Genomic DNA, 24254 nt, shown 5'->3' with positions numbered 1-24254 from the left:
CCATTAACTTCTTCGCACCGTATGCATGTTTCTTCTTCGCGTTACACTCGTTTTCTTCTTCTTCTTGGTTCCCTTCGTTTTCTGGGCTTTTTTACTTCTGTTGTTATGCTTGTTTTTGTTCATTTTTTTGTTTTTTCCTCTCCTTTCTTTACTTTTTTTTTCCTTTTTCAAATTGATGACCTTTTTCCAACTTTGGAAAAAAAATATAAAACTCATGAATTTTTCCAATTGGTGCAGTTTTTTCAAATTCTGGAACCTTTTCAAATCTTTCAATTCATGAAAGTTTTCAAATCCGTGTTTTTTTAAATTCACAAATGTTTCCCAAATTCCTGAACATTGTTTCAAATCCACAAACTTTTTTTTGAGTCTCTGAGCTTTATTTCAAATTCACAAACTTTTTTTCAAATTTGTGGACATTCGTGAACTTTTTTCCAAATTCATGATTTTTTTTCAAATCGCAAACTTTTTTCAAATTTATGAATATTTCTCAAATTCACTAATATTTTGCTTCCAAATTTATGATATTCTCTGACTTGTAAACTTTTTTCAAATTTATGAACTTTTTTATTCATGAGTTTTTTCAAAGTCCTTTTTTTTAGTTTTTGAAATATCAACGGTTAACAAGCCAAACCGTTAAGGGTCAAATGGTTAATCGTTAAGGGAAGCGAGCGAGCGGGCGGTCGGTTGAGCGGTGCTTGTTTGATAACCCCAACTGAATCATGTGCATGTGCGTTGGTTGGCACAACCAATGCTTAAAGCGCTGGTTAGGATCTCATAGAGCAGCAACCCACATCGCCATATTCATAGACTAGACAAGCCAAGCCATCCCACATCCTGTGATCACAAATGTACTTGCATCTGTATCCACAAAAAAACAAGTACTTGCACTTGTCTAAACAAAACAAATGTGTTTTTTTTTTGCGAATCAGACAAGCGTTTCGTTCCAAAGTCACAGGGTTAAAATCGAAAGGCAATAAATCCTCACAATATGGGGATATCTGCCCAGCATCAAGTGTGGAACAAACTCCCTGTCATTCATTATCGACTTGATCTCTGCTATCAAGTGTCCATAGGCCTATCGAGACGAACTATCCGCCGAGAGGATCGACGTTGGCACGTTTTCCCACATGTGCAAGATTACCCGAACCAGGCAGCTATGCCCAATAGCACGTGTGCAAAGTGCAAACTAACATGCACGTATAATACATGTGCGATGCGACTCCATCCGGCTAAACATCATTACTGCCGGCCACTAGCCCTCCTTAATTAATAAAAAATGTGAAATAATTAGCCGCCATCTTTTCTTTAAACACGTGATGCTTGCATGCATTGCATTGCACTCTAACAATTGTTCCAGTAAATTAGATGGGACCTACGAATATATAAAAAGTTTTTAGGCTGGTCATAGTGGGAGTAATATAAATAGTAACATAGATGCCACATAAACAAAGAGGATGATGTGGCATGTAGTTAATAAAGAGAGAGACAAATAGAGTAACATACTCCCTTCGTCCGGGTTTATTAGGCCCAAACACCACTTTGATAGGACCAAGATAGTGCTTAAAGGAAGAGGTTGAAAACTAATATGTTATCATCACATAACGGTTCCCAATGCATAATAAGTCTATAAAATAATAATTGAAGGTATCTATTTTACCACACCTATGATACTACTCACTACGAAGATAAGTTCGTTTCCACAATGACTAGCCTTACGAATGTACGTAGCGTCATGCGATTGCCGTAGGGACTGGAGCGCGGCGGAAGAAGTCGTTTCCTGGTCGTGCGTGCGCAAGGCCTGGTCGCCGCGCCTCTATCGTGCCATGCGACATGGATATTTAATTCTGGAGCCACCCACGTTTTAGGCCTTCCTTCTTCCCGGTCGCTCTCGCGGCACAGTTTCAGCACGAGCAGCTGCACTCCAGCAAGCACACTCACCAGCTAGAAATTACTACATATAGAAGAGCACTCGAGCAGCCAAACCTATCCATCACACCCACGCCACCACCCATCCACGATCACGTACGTGCGCCACCAAACCATGTCGGCCACCTCCTACGACCGCGCAGCCGAGCTCCGCGCGCTGGACGCCACCTACGCCGGCGTCCGCGGCCTCGTCGCCTCCGGCGTCACCCACGTCCCGCGCATCTTCCGTGTCCCCGACCAGCACCATGAGCCACGGCAGCACACCACCGTCCACGCCGGCCAGGAACTAGCAGCCATCCCGATAATCGACCTCGGATGCGGTGACCACACGGCTGTGGTGGCTGCCGTCCGTCGGGCAGCGGCAGAGTGGGGGTTCTTCCAGGTGACGGGCCATGGGGTGCCGGAGACGGTGATGGCCGTGGCGACCGATGCTGTGCGGGCATTCCACGAGGCCGATGGTGGTGAGGGTAGTGACAAGGCGCGGCTCTACTCGCGTGAGCCGGTGAGGGCGGTCAAGTATCACTGCAACTTCGACCTGTATCAGTCGCCCGTGGCCAACTGGCGCGACACGCTCTACCTCCGCATGGCGCCCAACCCGCCTGACGCCGATGATCTGCCGGACAGCTGCCGGTGAGTGCTCTGGTGGTATCACAGTAGTTTCTCCTATCTTGGTTTTATGATTGGCACAAGCTAATGCTGGGCCCCGTTTTTTTCTAATAAACTTTCGTATAACCTGTTTTTTTGTGGGTTTCATATAACTCACTTTGATTGATTTGCCCCTTCCAGAAAAGAGTTTTTTTTACCCCTAAAAAAAGAACTTATTTTTGCCAGAACTTCCAGAAAAGAACTATCATGGAGAAAAAAGCAAAATAAAATAAAATAACCAGTGTTAAAGGAAAGCATAATGCATGATGTTTTGGACATAGCGTGGGTGGTAAGAAATATTTTCATTGACGCCAGTTTTTTACAAGATGACGACTATCATGTTTAAATGACATGTACTCGTCGTATATATTTCAACTAATAATTAGCGTGTGCACTTAAATAATTGTGTGAGATCTAACTAAATGCAAGTATGATGATCTACCCATAGTGATTTTCTTGAGAAACGAAGATCTATAGGTGATGAAGATATAACATATGCAATATGTTTAAAAATAATTATGTCGATGTAACGGATATGATTTAATTTGTACTGTATGTATATCTAAAGGATACATTTTGTTTAAGTACAATTATTGAGATCTAATGGTTATGAATTGTGTGCTACAATTATGAAGACCTAGTGGATACAATATGTATCAGATATGTAGATCTAGTTCCCCGCAAAAAAAAAGATATGTAGATCTAGTGGGTCTGATCTGTTTAGATACATTCACGTAGATCTAAAGATGGTGATAGGTCCACCAAATCATCGAGGGAATGTTTTACTTTTCGTGCGATAATTTCTAGCATGACTTTGTTTCTTCTTCTCGTTTTTTAGTTTACAATAAATATGCCATATAGTTTATACCTAAATGGTGTATGTATTGTTTGTGTGAGTTCATCCTTGGTTATTGACTAATTGATTATAGCTATGCTTTGAAATTACTTTCTATGGGACATATTTTTGTTGTTATTTTTCAGAAATGCTACTTAAATCACATGTTTGAAATAAATGACTTATCACTTAAATGTTGATTTGCAGTGATGTGTTGTTTGAATATGCCCACCAAGTGAAGAATTTGGGGAACACTTTGCTCGAGCTGCTCTCAGAAGCTCTTGGACTCAAACCAAGCCACCTAGCAGATATAGAGTGCAACCAAGCCCAGGTCTTACTGTGCCACTATTACCCTCCCTGCCCCCAGCCAGAACTCGCCATAGGGACAAGCCGACATTCAGACGGTGGCTTCCTAACCATACTTCTCCAAGACGAAATCGGCGGCCTCCAGATCTTAAAGGAGGAGCAGTGGGTAGACGTCACTCCTACTCCTGGAGCATTCATCGTGAACATTGGTGATCTCTTACAGGTACCTAAATCATGCTCACCCACCCTTAATTATTTGGTTTATTCAACATAGTGGCGTGTGCCATTCATTCTAAACTATTTATTTTACGTTACAATAATGTGCAGTTGATCTCCAACGATGGGTTTAGGAGCGTGGAACATAGGGTTTTGGCGAAGAACGTTGCTCCACGGGTCTCGATTGCAAACTTCTTCGGAACGCATATCGATCCGACATCAACAAGGATTTACTGTCCAATTAAGGAGTTACTGTCTGACAAGAAGCTACCGTTATATAGGGAAACCCTCGCTAGTGATTACATCAAACATTACTACTCCATTGGGTTAGATGCAAAAACTGCTATTTCTCATTACCAGCTATGAACTGGGATATGTGGAGAGCCTGTGCTCTCTTGGTGCAAACAAGAACCATGTATACCTAGAACATGAATAATTGAGCAATGTTCAATGCTAAGAAATGGATAGTATAATTGCATACATGTTAGGCCTTGCAGTTTTCCGACAACTAGTGTGATGGCGAGTGGCGGATCTAGGAATTGAACTTAACCTAGGCGCGGGCAATAATGGTCTATTTTTTTTACAAATGCAAGTATACTTAACAAGAGCTTGTTGAATTCAAGTACTCAATTCGGGAGAAAAAACATTAGAAAAAAAGGACTTCGAAACTACTAACATAGAGTCTTACGGCATCTTCAACGGCAACCCGCAAATTTGCTCCTGCATCCCTCCGTGGACAGGGAGCCAATCCGTGGACACGAACACGGGAGACCGCCATTCAACGGTAGTCACATATATCCGGCCTCCCTCATGTTTCTAAGTTCGCACGATCAAATAGCCGCATACATAGAGTCCAAACGTTTAAATAGCGCATGCAACACTAGTTCAAACTTAAAAAAGTTCAAATATCACATCCCCACATTGTTGTCCCCTTTAACCACCCCTTGATGCTCAATCAGATCTTCCTTCAACTGCTCGTGAGTTGACCAATACCGAATTTATTGATGCATTTGAATAAACTCTTCAAATGTGGCTGGATTTTGGTCTGAAAGTTTGATAGGATCACCCCTGTTTTCAAATTAAAGAGCTGCGGCAGCATTACCACCCTCATCCTCGACGATCATGTTGTGCGTGATCACACAACATGTCATCATCTCCCATAAGGTCTCCGGAAAAACTGCAAAACGGTCCTGCAGAACTCCAAATGCCCTCTCGACATCCTTTCTAGCTGCTTCTTGTCTTTTGGCAAAGTGAGCCATTTTTTGGCCAACTGTGTTAGAGATGGTGCTAACAAAGGTAGCCCAAAGAGGATAGATACCATCAACCAGATACTAGCCCATGTTTACTCATGTCCATTTAAAAGTATAATGGCAAGGATGAGCTTTTCCTTCAGTTAGCGTCGCAAACAATGGTGATCGCTCCAGTATATTGATGTCATTGTGAGACCGGGCATGCCAAAGAAAGCATGCTAGATCCAAAGATCCAATTATGCAACTGTTTCAAGAATGATGGTGGGCTTCTTAACATGACCTTGATATTGCCCTTGTAAAGACTTCGGGTCGTTCTTCCATTTCCAATGCATGAAGTGAAGAGATCCAAGCAAACCTAGCCACCCTCTTCCTTCTGAGGTTGCCAAGAGCCTCTTGGTGTCTACCATAGTTTGTTCTCTCAGGTACCGAGGTCTGAACACCTCGACCATGGCAGTTGCAAACCTGACCATGGCATCTTCGCATGAGCTCTCAAACATCCGTAGGTACTCGTCCCATGAATCAGCGGTCGTGCCATATCTGTAGTGCGGCCGCTCACTTCCGCCAACCAGAGAAGCCAATCGGTCCCACGGTGTGCTTCTTTAAGACGTAGTCATCATAGGACCGGACACCATGGTACAAATGATCGAAGATAGTCTTGCACATCTGAAAATGCCAACGAAAATGGTCAATAAATAGTGCATCAGGGGCAAATAGTCGATTAGACACCATCAGTGTCAAATGGCCAACACGCCCTATTGGCGGTTGAGCACTCGATGACCCTTGACCGAGCCCTTGAAATTGAGAACATGCTCCTCCGCACGCTCCGAGTCTTCAAGGACCGCCTGCATCGACACCATCTCATCTGCGTACTACTCCTCGTCAGACAATCTGTTGCATGAATGATAAGTCCATTTTGTATCATGTTTTCTTATTGTTATTTATAGTGTTTTTATCATTATTTCACTTTGTGATGCAATTTTAATGTCTTTTCTATTTGATTATGCAAGTGCAATGATAACCCACAAGTATAGGGAGTCAATGGTAGTCCTTTCGATAAATAAGAGTGTCGAACCCAACGAGGAGCAGAAGGAAATGATAAGTGGTTTTCAGTAAGGTATTCTCTGGAAGCACTGAAAGCAGAGGTAATAGATAATTTTGTAGCACGATAATTCGTAACAAGCAACAATAGTAAAAAAGTGCAGCAAGGTGGCCCAATCCTTTTTACAGCAAAGGACAAGCCGGAACGTTCTCTTATATAAAACAAAGCGTTCTCGAGGACACATGGGAATTATCAACTAGTCACTTTCATGTTTATTTGATTCGCGTTCGCTACTTTGATAATTTGATATGTGGGTGGGCCGGTGCTAGGGTGTTATTCTTACTTGAACAAGCAACCCTCTTATGATTACCCCCTCTCGCAAGCATCCGCAACAACGAAATAAGAATTAAAATAAATCTAACAATAGCATGAAACATATGGATCCAAATCAGCCCCTTACGAAATAACGCATAAATTAGGGTTTAAGCTTCTATCACTTTAGCAACCCATCATCTACTTATTACTCCACAATGCATTCCCTTAGGCCCAATTATGGTGAAGTGTCATGTAGTGGACGTTCACATGACACCACTAAAGGAAGCAACGACATACATATCATCAAAATATCGAACGAATATCAAATTCATATGATTACTTATAACAAGACTTCTCCCATGTCCTCAGGAACAAATGTAACTATTCAAAAATAATATTCATGTTCAAGATCAGAGGGGTATTGAATATGATTAAGGATCTGAACATATAATCTTCCACCAAATAAACCAACTAGCATCAACTGCAAGCTATAATCAACACTGCTAGCAACCCACATGTACCAATCTGAGGTTTTGAGACAAAGATTGAATACAAGAGATTAACTAGGGTTTGAGATGAGATGGTGTTGGTGAAGATGTTGATGAAGATTGGTCCTCCCACGATGAGAGGATCGTTGGTGATGTCGATGGCTTCGATTTCCCTCTCCTGGAGGGAAGTATCCCTGGTAGAATCGCTCCGCCGGATGGCAAAAGTGCTCCTGCCCAAGTTCCGCCTCAAGACGCCAGCGCTTCATCCTGAAAGTCCTCTCCTATTTTTTAGGGTAAATGGTCTTATGTAGCAGAAGGAAGGGGCCAGAGGCCTCCTTGGGCCACATAAGGCATCAGGGCGCGCCCTGGCAACTGGTGGGTCCCCTCTGGTATTTCTTTCCTCCAATATTTTTAATATATTCAATAAAAAATCCTCATGAAGTTTCAGTTCATTTGGAGCTCTTTAGAATAGGTATATCTACTGTAGTTATTTCAGGTCCAGAATTCCAACTGCCGGTAATCTTCCTTTTCATATAAATCTTGCAAATTAAGAGTGAAAAGGCATAAGAATTGCATCATAAAGTGAAATAATGACCAAATACATTATAAATATCAATAGGAAAACATGATGCAAATTGGACGTATCATTCTACATGAAGAGGGAGATTGCAGGTAGCTGGAATTCTGGACCCAAAAGAGCTAAAACAATAGCGATTCCCCGGAGCTCCAAATGACCTGAAACTTTACGAAGGTTTTTTATTGAATAAATGAAAAATACTGGAACGAAGAACCACACACGATATCTATATTCCTTTTGCTATTTGTATTGTACCAGGAAACTAACATGTGAAGTATACAGACTAATCATGGAAGTACACACATGCAATAATATGAAAAGTACATACACTAACACACGAATTACACATACACTAACACCGGAAGTTCACGTGCATGTCAAAATGACCTTTATTAACTCCTCGAAAGAGAACCAAAAGGAATCTTTTGAGGAGTTAAAGCCTTTTAGGAGTTCATCTAGATTCTCTAATACATGATATTTTAGCCATAGCGCGGGTGGTAAGAGATATTTTCATTGGTGGTAGTTTTTACAAGATATTCAGGGTGACGACTAACATGGTTAAATCACATGTACTCGCCATTTATACTTCAACTAAGAGTTAACATGTGCACTTAAATAATTGTGTGAGATCTAACTAAGTGCAAGTATGATGGTCTACAATAGTGATTTTTTAGATACGAAGATCTATATGTTATGAAGATATAACATATGCAATCTATTTAGGTATGGTTATGTAGATGTAACGGATACGATATATTTAGGTACCGTTATGTAGATAAAAAAGGTACAATCTGTGAAAGTACAATTATATAGAACTAACAGTTATGATACGTGTGCTTACACTTATGAGGGCCTAGCGGATACAATATGTATCAATTGTGTAGATCTAATGGATTTAATCTGTTTAGTTACATTTAGGTAGATCTAATGATTGTCATAGGCCCGCCAATGTTTTGCTGTATAGGACATCTTTATTTTTTCTTCCCTGTTTATTAGTATACAATAGATATGTAATATAATTTATACCTATATGAAGTATGCATTGTTTGTGTGAGTTCATAGTTGGTTGTTGACTATTTTATTAGAGCTAAATTGCGCAGTCAAATTACTTTCCATAGGACATCTTTCTGTTGTGATTTTTTAGGAATTCTTCTTAAATCACATGTTTGAAGTAAACCACCCAACACTAAAATGTTTATTTGAAGCAATGCGTTGTTTGAATATGCCCACTAAGTGAAGAATTTGGGGAACACTTTGTTCAAGCTGCTCTCGGAAGCTCTTGGGCTCAAACCAAGCCACCTGGCAGATATAGAGTGCAAGCAAGGGCAAGTCTTACTATGCGACTACTACCCTCCTTGCCCCCAGGTGAACTCGCCATCGGGACATGCCGACATTTGGACGGTGGTTTCCTGACCATACTCCTCCAAGGTGAAAACGGCGGCCTCCAGATCTTCAATAATGAGGATAAGTGGGTAGACGCCACACCAACACCCCGAGCATTCATTTGTGAATATCGGTGATATCTTACAAGTATTTAAATCATGGTTAACCACCCTTAATTATTTGTTTTGTTCAACACAACAGCTTTGGCTGATCATCAACTATTTCTTTTATGTTACAAAAATGTGCAGTTGATCTCCAATGATGGATTTAGGAGAGTTGAACATAGGATTTTGGCGAAGAACGTTACTCCACGGGTCTCAGTCGCGTACTTCTTTGGAACACACATCGATCCAAATTCGACAAGTATTTACAGTCCAATTAAGGAGTTGTTGTTTGACGAGAACCCATCGTTATATAGGGAAACTCTCTAGTGATTACATCAAACATTACTACTCCATTGGGTTAGATGCGAAAACTGCTATTTCTCATTACCATTTATGAATTGTGGTATGTGAAGGAGAGTTTGTGCTCTGTTGGTGCAAATGACAACCATGTATATGTAGAATACGAAGAATTGAGCAATATGCAGTGCTAAGAAATGGATAGTAAACTTGCATACATGCAAGTAATTGCAGTTTTCCAAGAACTTGTGTCGTGGCCAGTGGTGGGTCTAGGAATTGATCATGGTCAGGGCGAACATTTAGGGTCTAAAATCTTTTTGTACGAATGCAAGCTTATATGACTAAAACTCATGGAATCAATTACTAAAAATAGGTAAAACAAAAAAATGTTCTTCGGAACTAATAAAATAGTATTTTTCCTTGCAATGTGAACTTGATGCCATAATAGAACTCCACAAAACCAAGTGACACCTACAACATGTGAAACGAAGAATTGTGAATGTAGATCTTAGCACAAATGTGGTAATAGCTGTAGCTCTTTATAAGATGGAAGTATATCTTTAATATGTAGTTGAAAACACGAGATTCTCGGGGTAAATGATCTCGACGGTCGTTCAAAGAATTTAAGTTGTAGTCGTAGAAGCAAATGTGGCATCCTCTCATCGCTACTTCAACCAATCATAGTCTTTATGCCATGATTCCTTGAATGCCCTCCCTTTTTGTACGACCAAAAAATGATTCCAACGAGCCAGATCTCTTGACATTTCTGCCCTTCTCATTTCATCTCAAATTTCCGAGATAGCATACTTTTTTGGTATTTGGTGATTTGCCGATTTGGTATCTCGCTCGATTTGGGGATGGATTTCTCATTTCTCCATAAGAGCAATGTTTCTCCTGTGTTGATTCCAATTTGGAATTGCCTACAAAGTGGGGCCGGTCCAACATTGTAGCTGAGAGCGAGTTATTGTTTTTCAGGTTTATTGTCGGTATTCCAATGTTTTGGCATTGTTTTCTTGGGTTTTCTTGGGTTTTCTTGTTTTCTTCAGTTTTCCTTTTTCCTTTTTCCTTTTTCTTTTTCTTTGGTTTTCCTTGTTTCTTTCTTTGATATTATTCGGTCTTTTATTTTCATTTTATCTTTTTTTAACCGATGTCTAAATTTTTTCATACATTTTGATTTTTCCTATACAACAGAAACATTTTATATACACATTTAATATTTTTTGAAACACACATATAACTTTTTCTAATATATGTTTTTGATGGATATTTTCGCACACATTATAAATTGTTTGTATACATATATAATATATTATTACATGCCATTAAAATTAGTTGAATACATGATTAACATTTTTTCTAATACATGTTTTGAACATTTTTTAAAATAAATTTTAAACAGTGTTGAAATAAACACTGAAGATTTTTTAAAACATTGCGAGCATGTTTTTACAATGCTCAATATTTTTAAATGTCACAAACATGTTGTTGAAACACGTGAACATATTTTGTAAAATGTCACGTACCTTTTTTTGAATGGTATGAAGCAGTTTTTTTAGTTACATGAACATTCATTTACATTTTATAACATTTTTTATACCGTCACATATATTTTCTGAAATGCGTGATTTTTTTCTTTAAATATCACATATGAACTAATTTTTTTTATATACGTATTTCGTATTTTTCCTAAACTATGAACAATAGGAAAAGGGAAAAAATCACGTACATACTATTGTCGCGGATGCGGTCTTGTCTCTCGTAGCAAGTGAGACGGGCATTGCCTATTTGGCGCCTGTGGCACCCGTTACAGCCATATGTTTTTTCTGAGAACAGTTACAGGCATAAATGTTACAAGGCGCACACCCCCTCCGCGGTCGGTCAGCCCATTTAACCATTTTTTCCTTTTTCTGTTAAAAAATAAAAAAGTCTCGACGGCAGGTTTCGACCTTGAGACCCCTCGACTAAGGCATACTGCTGTAACCACTTGCCATCGCGATTGAATGTGCCAACTTACTTCCTTTTCCCCTTTTATTCTCTTCAAACCGGGGAATTTGTTTTTTCTTGTTCTTTTCATTTTTTGTCTTTTTATTAAATGCACGAACTTCTTTTTTCAAAATTCATGATTTTTCAACTTCAATGATTATTTTTTCAAATTGAATGACCTTCTTTTAAAATTAATGAACTTTTTAGCCACACTCTACAATGTGTCATCACTCACACTCTTTAGTCTAGGCAGCAACGAATTTGGTGGAGAGATACCTTGTAGAGTGTGGCTGGGATATACCCCGACAAGCTATTGTAACTTAGATCTAGCATTCTAAGGTTTGGAATTTGACCCAAAGTTTCTGGAATTGATCCTGCTAAGTTGTTTTGTGCTAGCAGGAGGGAACGCAATGATGAAACATTGCCCAAAGATGCTGGTATAGTACCAGAAAGTGAATTCCCTGTAAGATTAAGAAATCGCAGAGCGTGCATCTTTTGGAAATGTGGGATAGGCCCGGAGAGAGCATTCGACCGGAGGTCAACAAGACGAAGTTTGGATGAGTTGAACAAATTAGCTAAGTTGTTCCGTGAGAGGATTATCGCACTGAGTGACGAACTATTTGCTAAGGAATCAGGGATATCTCCGCTAAGAGAATTGTTTGCAAGGTTCACATATCTAAGAGATGCAGCTGTACCTAATGACAGAGGGATGTTACCTACAAGGTTGTTGCCCACAAGATTCAGAGTTTGGAGGCTCCGGAGCTCACCTATCTTGTCAGGTATGCGTCCAGAAAATTGATCACTTGAAAGCTCCATCTTCTTTATAGAGAACTAAGGCCTGCTATGCAGTGGGCATCGGTTCACCTACGCGGTGCCGGATGCGCGCGGAATAGGGGCACCCAAGCGAGACATAAACTTCTCTAAAAAAAAGAGCAACCCAGACAAGACCTCGTAGTAAGCGCTCGATGCGCCAGTTAGCAAGGTAGCACTTGGGCGACCCATCATGTGGGTTGGACAAACAATGGCCGTTCGCTAAGTTTGCAAGATAGCAAGACAGCGCTTGCTCGGATCGCGGTTGACTATTCAATTATTGACAGTTGATATTTTAGAAAAGACAAATTCAGTCCTGACTTTTCTTTTGCAAATCCGAAACAAATTAATTGATTCGAGAAATATTCATGGATTTAAAATGTATTACTGAATTTGAAAAAAATCAGGAATTAAAAAAGTTCACAAATTCAAAAATATGTTCAGGAACTAGGAAAATATTCAAGAATTTAAAAAGTTTCATGGATTTGAACAACATTTCACATATTTTAAAAAACTTCCCGTATTTGTAAAAACTTTATGCATTTGAAAAAAAGAACATGGAAAAAGGTTACATATTTGCAAAAAGTTCAAGAATATTGAAAAAGTTCATGAATTGAAAACTGTTTAAAAAATAATGAAAATGAAAAGTATAGAAAAGTAAAAAATGGAAAGAAAAAAGAAATACAAAAACGAAAAAAACAAAAACAGTAAAAAAAACCATGGAAAAACATAGAAAAAACCACACTAGAAACATCTAGTAGCTTCCTATACTAGGTGCTGGACTAATTGGGCCGCCCAGTAATTGAGAGCGTGAGACCCGCGTACGCGTAACAAAGAAAACGCCGCAGCACGCATTGGATAAAAAGTGCGAACAAGGGGCCTTTTTGGATCATTGCCACGAGGTCGAAATCAGAGTATTCCTTTCAAAGATCACTCCCACCCTAGGTTGCGACCAGTGGCGCACTGCATGCGCGCCACTTGTCGCAATCGGAGAGTTTTCCCTTTTGCGTAGATTCGTTTATTCAAAACGTTTTATCTTTCAAATTTTGCGTCCAAATCTCAAACCGTTTTCACCGTTGGATTCCTTGCGTCAAGATCTTTGAAATTAGATCTCATGTTGATAGATTTTGATGAACCTTTTTTTCCTTTTTGAAAGAGGCATGACCGTGCCTCTCGCGAAAGGAAAAATCGTGCCTTACGTGGAAGCAAAACCGTGCCTCTCGTGAAAGAAAAAAAACAGGTGAAAAACCAAAAAAACGGAAAAATCGTATAAAAAGCCGAAAACACGTGCGAAAAAAACAAAATTCGGAGGAAACGTCCAGAGCGTGGCACGTGGCGATGGCTGAGAGCGGCCCAAGTGACGCGCTCTCAGCCCACCTGAAGTGATCGTTGGGGAGGCTCCGAAGAAGCACTCCTTCGTTAGTTGCTCCCGAGCGAGGTTCCCTTCCAAAGTTCTGGCATTGTTTGGATGGAGGGCCAGATTTTGAATCGACTCCAACTACTTTAGCTAGTAATTCAGCTTTTCCACCAATTTGAGGGCGAAACTGGGGCAGGCGATTCCTTTGCCAAATAATTGATGTGCCTAGGTTTCAATCAAACAGACCCATAGACTCGCTTTGATTTCCCCCTTGTGTGTGGCTGGGCTAGGCGCCAATAGGCAGCATGCCAACATCCACTTAATCATGGTACTGCTTGAATCCTTAAAGCCAAGGCCTGCGCCGGCGGGTACAAGCGCGCCATGCTGGACTTCGTGGCCATCAGGACCGGACGCTGGTTATTTTTCTTTTGAATCGGGCATAACCCCTTTCCATTAATTGAATAACGGAAATACATAGTCTGAGACAGTTAAGAAGGAAACGGGAAAGGGGAAAGTGAGTTCGGCATCGCCGGGAAATCCACCGCAAGAACTCGCCCGCGAGACACTTGCTATGGGGCGAAAACCCGACGACACATCTAACACACAACCACCCATACAGTACATATCAGCAAAATGGAGACACAACACTCTGAACATATTGAGCACCAAGACGCTCACACAGGAGCAGGGGACCAAAAGAACCAAACTAAAAACATGCCAAAGTAATGTCTTCCAGCGTAGCCAGTAGCCGTCCTATTCAGGGACACGAATCAGCTTGCCGTCTCGTCCCTAGGTGCCGCACAGAGTCTCATCATGGTACTGGCGTTTTCCCTCTGCATCTGTGCACCTCACTACATGGCCTCACGGTCTGCGCCTTTCAGAAGACCTGCCCAATAGTTAATAAAAACACAGGCCGAAAACACAATTTCAAAAGGGGTACTGGGTAGTTTAAATTCAAAAGTAGCTCGGTTACGAGTATTCCAAATAGCCCAGTAGATCGCTGCTAGCCCAAAGGTATAAAATCTGGCCCTATCGGGCAAGAAAACGAAGCACCAGAAGAAGTACTGCCAAATGTTGTTTGGGCATAAGTCAGTGCCAAGTACCAAACCCACAGTTCGCCATACCACTCGAGCCATGGGGCATAGGAAGAATAAGTTCTGGGATGTTTGAGTTTATTACAAAACGAGCACTTTGTATTTCCGGGCCAATTTCTTCTTCCCATGACATCTCTTGTCAGGACAGCATCTTGGAATAGCTGCCAGAGGAAAATTTTGATTTTCAGAGGAATCGGGGCCTTTCAGATCCACTGAAAATCACAGCCAACAATATTCTTTTCCAGCTGTTCGTACATGGACTACGGCCCAATCAACTCGATCAGGCTCGTCATCAAGCTGAATTCCATCCACTATTACCTGCATCTCCCTCCACATGGAGTCAAGAGGGGGGCATAATCGCCTACCGAAGAGGTCAGATATTTTCAGATTTTTCCATCGAGCCACTGTTATATCAGGATAGTTACAGATAATGAACAGGTGAGGGAATTTAGTGTACAGGGGTGGGAGCCCTCTCAAGGAGTCATATAGTAATCTTTTACTTTCATTATGGCCTTCCAGATAGGGGAATCGTTGAACTTACTACTAACCGAGGCTATAGTATCCTTTTTAGATATTTAGCTTTCACCACATCTTGCCATAGGCCCTGTTGCGTGTCAAGTTTCCACCACCACTGGACCAACAACCTAATATTATGTTTTCTCAGGTGTTTAACCACAAGGCCCTCTTTGTTTTTTTTCATGATAATACGTGTATCATTTAATTCAGAAAGAACAAAGTACAAGTCACGTAAAGACCGACATGACAAAACTGAAAAGATAGCAGAACATCTCTGAGCTTGACACCAACGCCCGTCACCTGCCTCCGGCACCACCACAGCAGCCACCGAAGGAAGACGAATCACCTCTTCACCCGAGCTCGACGCGGCTCCATCGCTGATATGCAGCTTTGCGGACCTCCAAGGTGGCTCACTAAAAGTGAAGCCTTTACCGTTGAACGAATCAGACCGGGGCAACACCCCGGACACGCCATCGAACTCCAGATCTGCCACCCCACCACGACTAAAACGCCGAAGGAGGAAACCATATCTGTCATCCACGAACCATGAGCCCAGCACATGCTCCGTCTTCCAGATGTCGTCGATGCAGACCACAATCTGCATCTGCTCCTGGACTACCTCCCAAGCTCCGTGCCGACGCTGGAGCAAACGCCGTCGCAACGGCGGAGCCCGAGGACACAGGTCCACCATGAGGATGCCGCCGCCGCCACGCCATCCTTGCTTGAACAGGCTGGTTTTCAAATCCATCCCCAACCATAGGACTAATGGCCTCGTCAGGGAAGGATCCGAAGAATCTTTATTCAGCATTGTCATCGTCGCCGCCGAAGCAAAGACGATAAACAATCTAAAAACCTAGACTACGAGGGAGTAAAAGCAATCCACACGCAGGCCCCCTTTGTTTTTCGAGTGACACACCCGGCTCCAATGAAGTAGATGGTATCTTTTCCTGCCATCTAGTTCCGGACTTCTACCACATGAAGGCCAACAGCAAGTTCTCAAAAAAATGAAGGCCAACAGCACAGCACGCTCTGCGGGCCCATCATCGACGACACCAAGCTCGTCGGCCTGCGCAAGAAGCCGGCCGCCCGTCGTCTCATGTTGTGAGCTGGCCCGGCTGCGACGTCTTATACACGTCCGACAATTTGATTAGTTTCCTGAATTTGAGACAACGGGATGGAGGGCACAGGACTACGCCGGCTTGAAGTGGCCTGTGCTCCAGTGCGTGTTGAGATTCCGGTGCTTCGGTGTGTTTTGTGGGCTGCACAGTAAGTGTTCGACTAAATACACAAGCCGAAGTTCAGAAAATCGGCCAGAAACAATCATTTTTAGTGGAGTAAAAATAGTCCTCTAAAGGATACTCACCGTTTACTCCTCTAAATTTTGGGGGTTCGACTAGAGATGACCTAAGGTACGCGTGTCCTTCAGGGCGAGCCAGATCCTAACCTAAATGCAGATGTACAATAATGTTGAAGTTCTTGGGAACGGCGACTGGAACAGAGCCGAGTCGTAGCAAACGCGGAGTATAACACTTCTCCAGACTCATCAAATCCCAGTTTTATGAAGGGAATATTGCTCATTCCAAGACAAGCTCGAGGCCTCTCATCTCTAGCATGAAGGGTGGGTAACAAACCATATAGGACATCCGAATGCTAGGATGGCCCAGAGAGAATTCCTCTTCAAAATCATAAACCACATGCCGTTAGCAGTTCGTGAGAGGATGATTTATTTCTTCAAAATAGAAGCAAAAAATATTCCTCATAGATTAATTAAGTAGAAGAGAATTGCCCAGTTAATTGACAGAAAACCAGACGAAAACCAATAAAACATGATCACTTATGGACTACTCTCAGAGCATGAATCTCCACAACCACACCAGCCGGCGACAAACACCCCCGACCCGCTACAAGCACAACCCCCGGCTCATGGAGCACAACATCCCGAAGGAACCCCATCGAAAACACATCAACAATCAGACACGACAACCGAAAATGAAGAAAAAGAAGAGAGGGTGATTAGACATAGAGGCTTGCTGATGCAGATGATGCTGATTTTCACTCGACACGACAACCCGAAAATAAGAAAAAAGTAGAGAGAGTCATTTATTCTCCTGAAAACATTTAAATGGTCGCATTGGAGTTCACTTATTTTAATTTTGATTTCACGAATCTTCGTAAGGTGCGAATTGATTGCAGAAGACAAAACGTTAATCCCTGCAGAGCTCTAGATTTGTCAGGTTGCTACTCAAACACGACCAAGAAATCACTAGGGCAATGACCTGTTAAGGCTTGTATATCTCTTGCGCCCTTCACTTTATCTACGATAACAAGAATCATGTTATATAATAATCATAATTCTAACCACTCATACGCAGCTGTGACATACGTAACAAAGATTAGTTTCTTAAATACAGTAGATTGACACGTCATTGTAACCGGCTCCAAACAAAATTGATTTATTCCCGTCTCACTGCTAATTAATCAGTCGTTCCAGTGGTTGATATTATTTTGAATTTATGGCAGGTCATGATGGTGTGATGTGAGCATTATTTTAAAGTTCGTGGTAAGCTGGCCCTGATGTACTAGTACTCCCTCTTTTTTTTTTTTAAGCTAAAACGCCTTCTGGCTCTTTATTCATTAGGCGCTAGCATGTCTGACTGCAAACAATCAGTCAGCCACCCAGGGATTGTATCAAAAAATTGCATAACAATAGAAAGGTTTCTTGAATGCCTAGCTAGACGGTGTGCCGCCATGTTAGTTTGGCGACACGCAAACCGTAGCCTAAATCCCTGGAAGAAAGTAGACAACTCCTTCATCTCCATGATGAGGTGAAAACACGTCGACCTCTGAGGTGCTACCCAGAGTCGCTGAATCTCCTGACAATCCGTCTCCAACACCACCTGCATGCAAGTAGTTCAATGGATAAAGGATCAGTAACTCCATCATATCGTGATCCTCCCGCTCTAACAAATGTGCCATGATGATCTCGAGCAATGAAGCCCGCCCCGCCACATATTTGCCCCGCATCCGTAGCTCCATCGGTGTTGACCTTTATCCACCCCTCCTCAGGTGGTAGCCACCTCCGGGGAGTAGTAACTTGGGCCTTCCTCCTCTCAGGGATTTCCAGTGCCCTGATAATCTCTTCTATAATCACCATTGATTTGACCGGCTGGTATACTAACTCACCATGAGTATAATTGTTCCTGGAATGCCACATAACCCACATCACAGTGATCATAATAGCCGCCTCCTCCTTCTTGAACAAACGTTGATCTAACAGATCTCGAGACCATGACAATGGGTGTAACCGCGGTATCTCAATACCAAAGAAGCGCTCCGCTGCTTCCCAAAAACGTTTTGCGTGGTCACACTCCATGAGCGAGTGAAACAGCGTTTCATTGTGATGTCCACACATCGGACAGTGCGGTAACTGCTTGATGTGTCTCCTCTTGAGCTCACCAAAGGAAGGCAAGAACTCCTTTAGCACTCGCCACCAAAACACCCGGATCTTCGGAAGAACATTGATCTTCCATAATGCCTTCCACATGATTGACTCACCCGAAGATGAACCAACCATCTCAGCCGCCTGTAGCTTAGATTGCATCACGTGTCTGTATGCCGAACTGACCGTGAAGATACCAAATTTTTCCCTTGACCATGCCCACACATCCGCTCCTGCCACACGCGGTCTTGCCATGCCAAGAATAGCTGCCGCATCTGGGGCATAGAAAATGCTCTGAACGAGCTCCTTATCCCACTGATTTGATACTGGGTCAATCAAGTCCGACACTAACTGGACTGAGTTTTGCTTGAGGGCTCCTAACGGTTTCATAGATATAGTTCCATCTATCCATTGATCATGCCAGACTTCGATGGTCTCTCCATTACCAATTCGCCAAATGAGTCCCTTCTTCAACAACTCTCTCCCTATGATGATTGCTTTCCATGTCTTGGATGCACTCGCGGGACACCCCGCCGTTAGAAAATCCTCATGAGGGAAATAGCGTGCTTTAAGCACTCGGTGCACACAAGCTGTTTGGACTCTCAAGAATCCTCCATGCTTGCTTTGCCAACATCGCATCATTGAAAATTTCCAAGTCTCAGAATCTCATCCCTCCTTGTGATTTCGCAATGCACATCTTATCCCACGATTGCCAATGCATTCCTTTTCTGTCAAGAGATCCAGCCCACCAATATTTGGACATATTTGTCGACACTTTCTTGCACAAACCTTTTGTGAGTTTGAAACAACTCATAGAGTAGGCCGGTAAAGCTTGGACCACTGACTTCAAAAGAACTTCTCTCGCTGCACATGACATTTTCCTTTCACACCATCCTTGTACTCTTGCCCTTGATCTTTCATTAATATGTTCAAAGCTTTGTTCTGTAATTCTTCCCGCTGCTGTAGGGAGCCCAAGGTATTTTTCTGACATCGCTTCTCTTTGAATTTGTAAAGCTGCCTTGGCTCCCCTCTTTACTTACGAGCCACTATTAGGGCTAAAAAAGACTGAACTTTTCTGCTTATTTGCGCTTTGTCCAGAGCCAATGCTATACTGATGCATAATTTCATTTAGCCTTGTGGCGCTTCTAGAGTCAGCTTTCATGAAGATCAAACAATCATCTGCAAATAAGAGGTGGGAGATCCACGGAGCATTATTGCTAACTCTGATTCCTCTATCTATCCACCCTCCATCATAGTTTTGCAGCAAACATGAGAGGCCCTCCCCACATAGCAGAAATAGATATGGTGAGATCGGGTCCCCTTGGCGGAAACCCCTCGACGGCGAGAACACCGGCAGCAGTTCCCCATTGACTTTCACCTGGAAACTTACTGTCGCCACGCACGACATAACAAGGGCTGTCCATCGATCATGGAACCCCAGTTGACGCATTATCCCTTCCAGATATTCCCATTCAACGCGGTCATAAGCCTTGATCATATCGATCTTGACCGCACACCACCCTTGTTTTCCTCTCTTCCTTCGCATTGAGTGTATGCACTCGTACGCCACTAGGACGTTGTCGGTGATCAACCGTCCTGGGACAAAAACACTCTGCTCCTCTGCAATAATCTCATCAAGAATCTCCCTCAAGCGATTAGCAAGCACTTTAGAGCAGATTTTGTATATAACATTGCACAGTGAGATCGGCCTATATTGTGTAATGTTTTGTGGGTTCTTTACCTTTGGAATAAGCACAATCACCGTGCTGTTCACCGTGGCAGGCATGTGTCCTCCGTTTAAAAAACCTAGGACCGCCGCTGTAACATCCGGTCCTATCAACTCCCAATGGCGCTGGTAGAACCCTGCATGGAAACCATCACATCCGGGCGCCTTCGTCGGCCCCATGGCAAAGAGCACAGCCTTCACTTCTTCTTCTCTGAACGGTCTCATGAGTCGCTCGTTCATTGGATCTATTATTTTATGTGGCACATGGTGAAGAACTGCCTCCACATCTGTATACTCTTGCGCCGTGTACAGCCCAGTATAAAACTGCTGCACCTCGGCATGAATTTGTTCTTTCGTCTCGCAGATTCCTCCATCCGACGTTTGGAGGCTCCGGATCCGATTAATACTCTTGCGTGCTGCCGCTCGAGCTTGGAAAAAGCCCGTATTGCGGTCACCTGCTTTCAGCCAGTCCGCCCTAGACCTCTGCCGTGCCATGATTTCCTCCTTATGAAGGAGCTCCGAGAGCTGGCGGGCTAGGTCTTTTTCTTTCTTCGTCGGTCCTCGAAACAGAGAATTAGACCTCTCGTTCTCATACTCCTTACGTACTTTCCTGATTTTCTTCTTCACATCTCCGAACTTTTTCGATTTCCAGTCCGTAAGCTGCACTTGCATGTCCAACAGGGCCTGCTCGATGCCCTGTAGACCTTGCGAACCAGCCCCCTTGCGCTACCCATGTAGAACGGCGGCATCATATGATTCTTCCTGCTGCCACGCCTCCTCATACATGAACCTGCGCTGGTACCGTTCTTCTGGCAAGATTACCCCTTCATCTTCACCACTAGCATGCAGTGGTCTGACTTTGGCGTTGGACAGTGTCGCACAAAAGAGGAAGGGAACATTGACATCATTGCCGGATTAACTAAGAACCTATCAAGCCGAACTTTCACGTTTGAATCTCCATGTTGCATATTATCCCACGTGAAGGGCACATCCTGGTAACCCAAATCGTGGAGTTCACAATCATCCACACATTGCCGAAAACCCTCCATCTGCCACTCCGGACGGTCATGGGCACCAAAGTACTCCGAGCTATCAAGTATCTCATTAAAATCACCTCCACACAGCCACGGGGCATCACTTTGAGCCTTCAACCATCTCAACAAATTCCAACTTTCTGCACATTCACTTCGTCTAGCTTTCGCATAGAAACCCGTAAACCGCCACTTTTTATTATCACCAATATTCTTCACCAACACATCAATATGCTGGTCTGAAAAATTATTAAGAGTTACATCAACCTCTTTTGACCAAAACAAAGCTAGTCCACCACTGAGGCCGTCGCTACTAACTGGGTAGCAACCCTCAAAACCAAGTCGGGCAGTGAAATCACTAACCCTTCTTCCCTCAATCTTCGTCTCCGCAACAAAGACTAGGGCAGGAACTTCTCTCTTCACTAAATCGTGAAGTTCACGAACCGTCTCCGGGTTCCCAAGCCCGCGACAGTTCCAAGATATACAATTCATTGCTCCCTGCGGGGCTGGTACTCAGCCTCCGTGAGGTTACTTGCCTCTTCTTCCACAGCCTTCTTCTTCTTCGAGTCTCTGCTATCCTCCCGTGACCCAGACGACTCATTTTCCTCGTTCTGCCTCTTCCTCATGACTGTCTCACTATCTTGCAGTAGCATAGGGTCGGTCCCCGGCCTCTCCCCTGTGAAGTATTCATGTCGACCCTCCGATAGACAGAATTTGTCCCTCGGCCTGTCCTTCCTCCTCTGCCATTCGCACCCCTCCCCCTTGCATTGAATTGGTAAACAGTGTTTTTAACTCTGCCAGAAGGTGGTTTCTCAGGCGAGTTTACTTCCAACCCCGGCTCCACATCTTCATCTCCTTCTCCTGTCTCCTGCTGCCTCCCCATATCCCGGGCGGTCTCCTTCTTGTAAGTTGGTGTTCTCCCCCAACTCTTGTTTTTGCTAGATATAAATCTGAGAGCCTCCCGATATGGTGGCTTTCCCTGCTCATCTCTCCCAGCAGGTGTAGGGCACATAAGCTCAGCGTGTCCCAGCATCCCACATGAGAAGCAAAAGTAGGGTAGATTTTCATATTGGGTATCAAAAAATTCAGACTCTTTTGTTTTTGCTTTCTCCAATTGCACCCAGCGCATCAATGGTTCATCCACTTTGATCCAAGCCTTGAATCTCAGGCAGTCCCCATAAGCAAACCCCTTCTCATCCGCGTCCAGCGCTACGACATCACCTACCATGCTTGCAATACGCTTCGGCCATGGCGGACATAGTAGGTTAAAAGGGAGGTTTATCACTCGTGCCCAGATTTTGATCTTATCGAACTTGAGTTCTGAGGGGCGCGATCTGATGTTAAAACTCTCCAGAACCACATAGTGCTTCCCCACCATCCATGGACCTCCCTCGAAGATCCGATCGCAGTCGCGCTTGATACTAAAACTGGCCAGGAAAACATTCTCTCCCTTCGGCCGGAAGCTCAGCCCCCTCGGATTGCCCCACGCCGGGCGCAGGGCCTCCTCAATGGTATTCACATGAAAAGCCTTTCGATACAAAACCTTCCCGATGAGTGCATATGGTTCTTCAACGCACGCTTCCTCCTCCTCATCGATGACAAGCTTCGTCTTCTCCTTCTCCGTTAAATCCAACCGATCCATCATCTGCTCCACCGTCTCAGTCTCCTTCGACGGCCCTCTCCTTCCTCCCATGGCGCTTGTCTCCGCCATCAACTCACCCGGCCTTCCCCGATCCCCTTACTCGCAGCGCCGCCAAGGGTGGGAAAGGACGCCAGGTCCCCCCTTGATCACCCCGAGCAGGCTGACTGGCAAGTTCCGGCGATCGAAAGGTAGATTAGCCGGCGATCGCCAAACCCTAATCTTGCGCCCCCGAGATCGCCTCGTGCGCCGCCCTGCCACTCGAAACCCTAGAAAATGTTTCGGGGCATAATCTATTTTCGCCTACTAGTACTCCCTCTAGTCCTTTTTAGTCTGCATATTAGTTTTGTCTGAAGTCAAACTATCTTTACTTTGACCATACTTACAGAAAAAAGTATCAATATTCACATTGCCAGATCAATATTCGTTAGATTCAGTATAAAATATAGTCCCATAGTATATATATTTGGTGTTGTAGATATTGATAATTTTTAATACAAATTGGTCAAACTTGCAAAGTTTGACTTACATAAATCTAATATGCGGAGAAAAAAGGACAGAGGGAGTGTGTGAATTCTGGAATCATTGCACATTATTCCATGTGCATTCAACGCCTAGATCAGTGTGATTATATAACTGGATATTATCTCTGCAAGCTCCGCGTACCCCGGCCGACCACTTTGAAGTTTGAATGCGTACACTGCATGCAGATGATTGTGAACTTGCCTGGCTAGCTAGCCACGGTTTCACGCTCAGGCATCTAGATGATGACTGAAAAAACAATAAAATGAAGAACTTTATTACCTCTTCATCGTGATAGTCAAAATCAAATGGTTAGGTATTTAACATTAACATTAATATCATTATCAAATGTTTAGGCGGCAATCTTGCTCATTTTTTCTCGCTCGTTTTTAGAGAGTTCAATATCACCAGTCGCTTGATCGTTTGATAACGGCTTTTAGATTATAACCAAGTCGTAACTCCCTCTAATCCAAATTAATTGACGCAATCTCTGTATAAAAGTTTTGCACAGAGAGCCAACCGCACAGCATAACGCCGGCCCCGATCTAAGTGCATGTGATTACAGGAATCCATGTGCGTTCAACGCCTAGATCAGTGCGATTGTACTATTGCTGAATAGTGTATTATCAGTGCACGTTACCCCGCGGCCGACGACTTTGACTTTCATTCAGACGCACTGGCCACGGCCAAACAGATGTAGTACATGCTCGTGTAAACCTAATTTCCCCTTGAACTTGTTCCGGTTCTATACATAAA

General features: G+C 43.2%; 1 protein-coding gene and 1 pseudogene across 1 annotated transcript; both read left to right on the top strand.

The window, feature by feature from the left end:
• The first annotated feature begins 1992 nt into the window (after window positions 1–1992).
• LOC125540673 (1-aminocyclopropane-1-carboxylate oxidase homolog 2-like) lies at window positions 1993–4410 on the top strand. Its single transcript, XM_048704261.2, has 3 exons — window positions 1993–2556; window positions 3614–3935; window positions 4040–4410. Exons 1-3 carry the CDS (start codon window positions 2042–2044, stop codon window positions 4292–4294), a joined length of 1092 nt encoding a protein of 363 aa, XP_048560218.1. The 5' UTR covers window positions 1993–2041; the 3' UTR covers window positions 4295–4410.
• Window positions 4411–5951: 1541 nt separating this feature from the next.
• LOC125534750 (1-aminocyclopropane-1-carboxylate oxidase homolog 6-like) lies at window positions 5952–9481 on the top strand (annotated as a pseudogene).
• The last annotated feature ends 14773 nt before the right edge of the window (window positions 9482–24254 follow it).

The sequence above is a fragment of the Triticum urartu genome, chromosome 2A (genome assembly GCF_056163025.1).
Source record: "Triticum urartu cultivar PI428250 chromosome 2A, HENAU_Tu73, whole genome shotgun sequence".
Taxonomy (NCBI): Eukaryota; Viridiplantae; Streptophyta; class Magnoliopsida; order Poales; family Poaceae; genus Triticum; species Triticum urartu.
Note: the sequence above shows the minus strand (reverse complement) of the source record. Positions and strands in the feature narration are given on the sequence as shown.

Coding starts and splice junctions, on each gene's coding strand:
- LOC125540673 (XM_048704261.2), top strand. CDS start 2,042: ATGTCGGCCACCTCCTACGACCGCGCAGCCGAGCTCCGCGCGCTGGAC. Junction 2,557..3,613: donor GATCTGCCGGACAGCTGCCG/GTGAGTGCTCTG, acceptor GTTGATTTGCAG/TGATGTGTTGTTTGAATATG. Junction 3,936..4,039: donor ACATTGGTGATCTCTTACAG/GTACCTAAATCA, acceptor AATAATGTGCAG/TTGATCTCCAACGATGGGTT.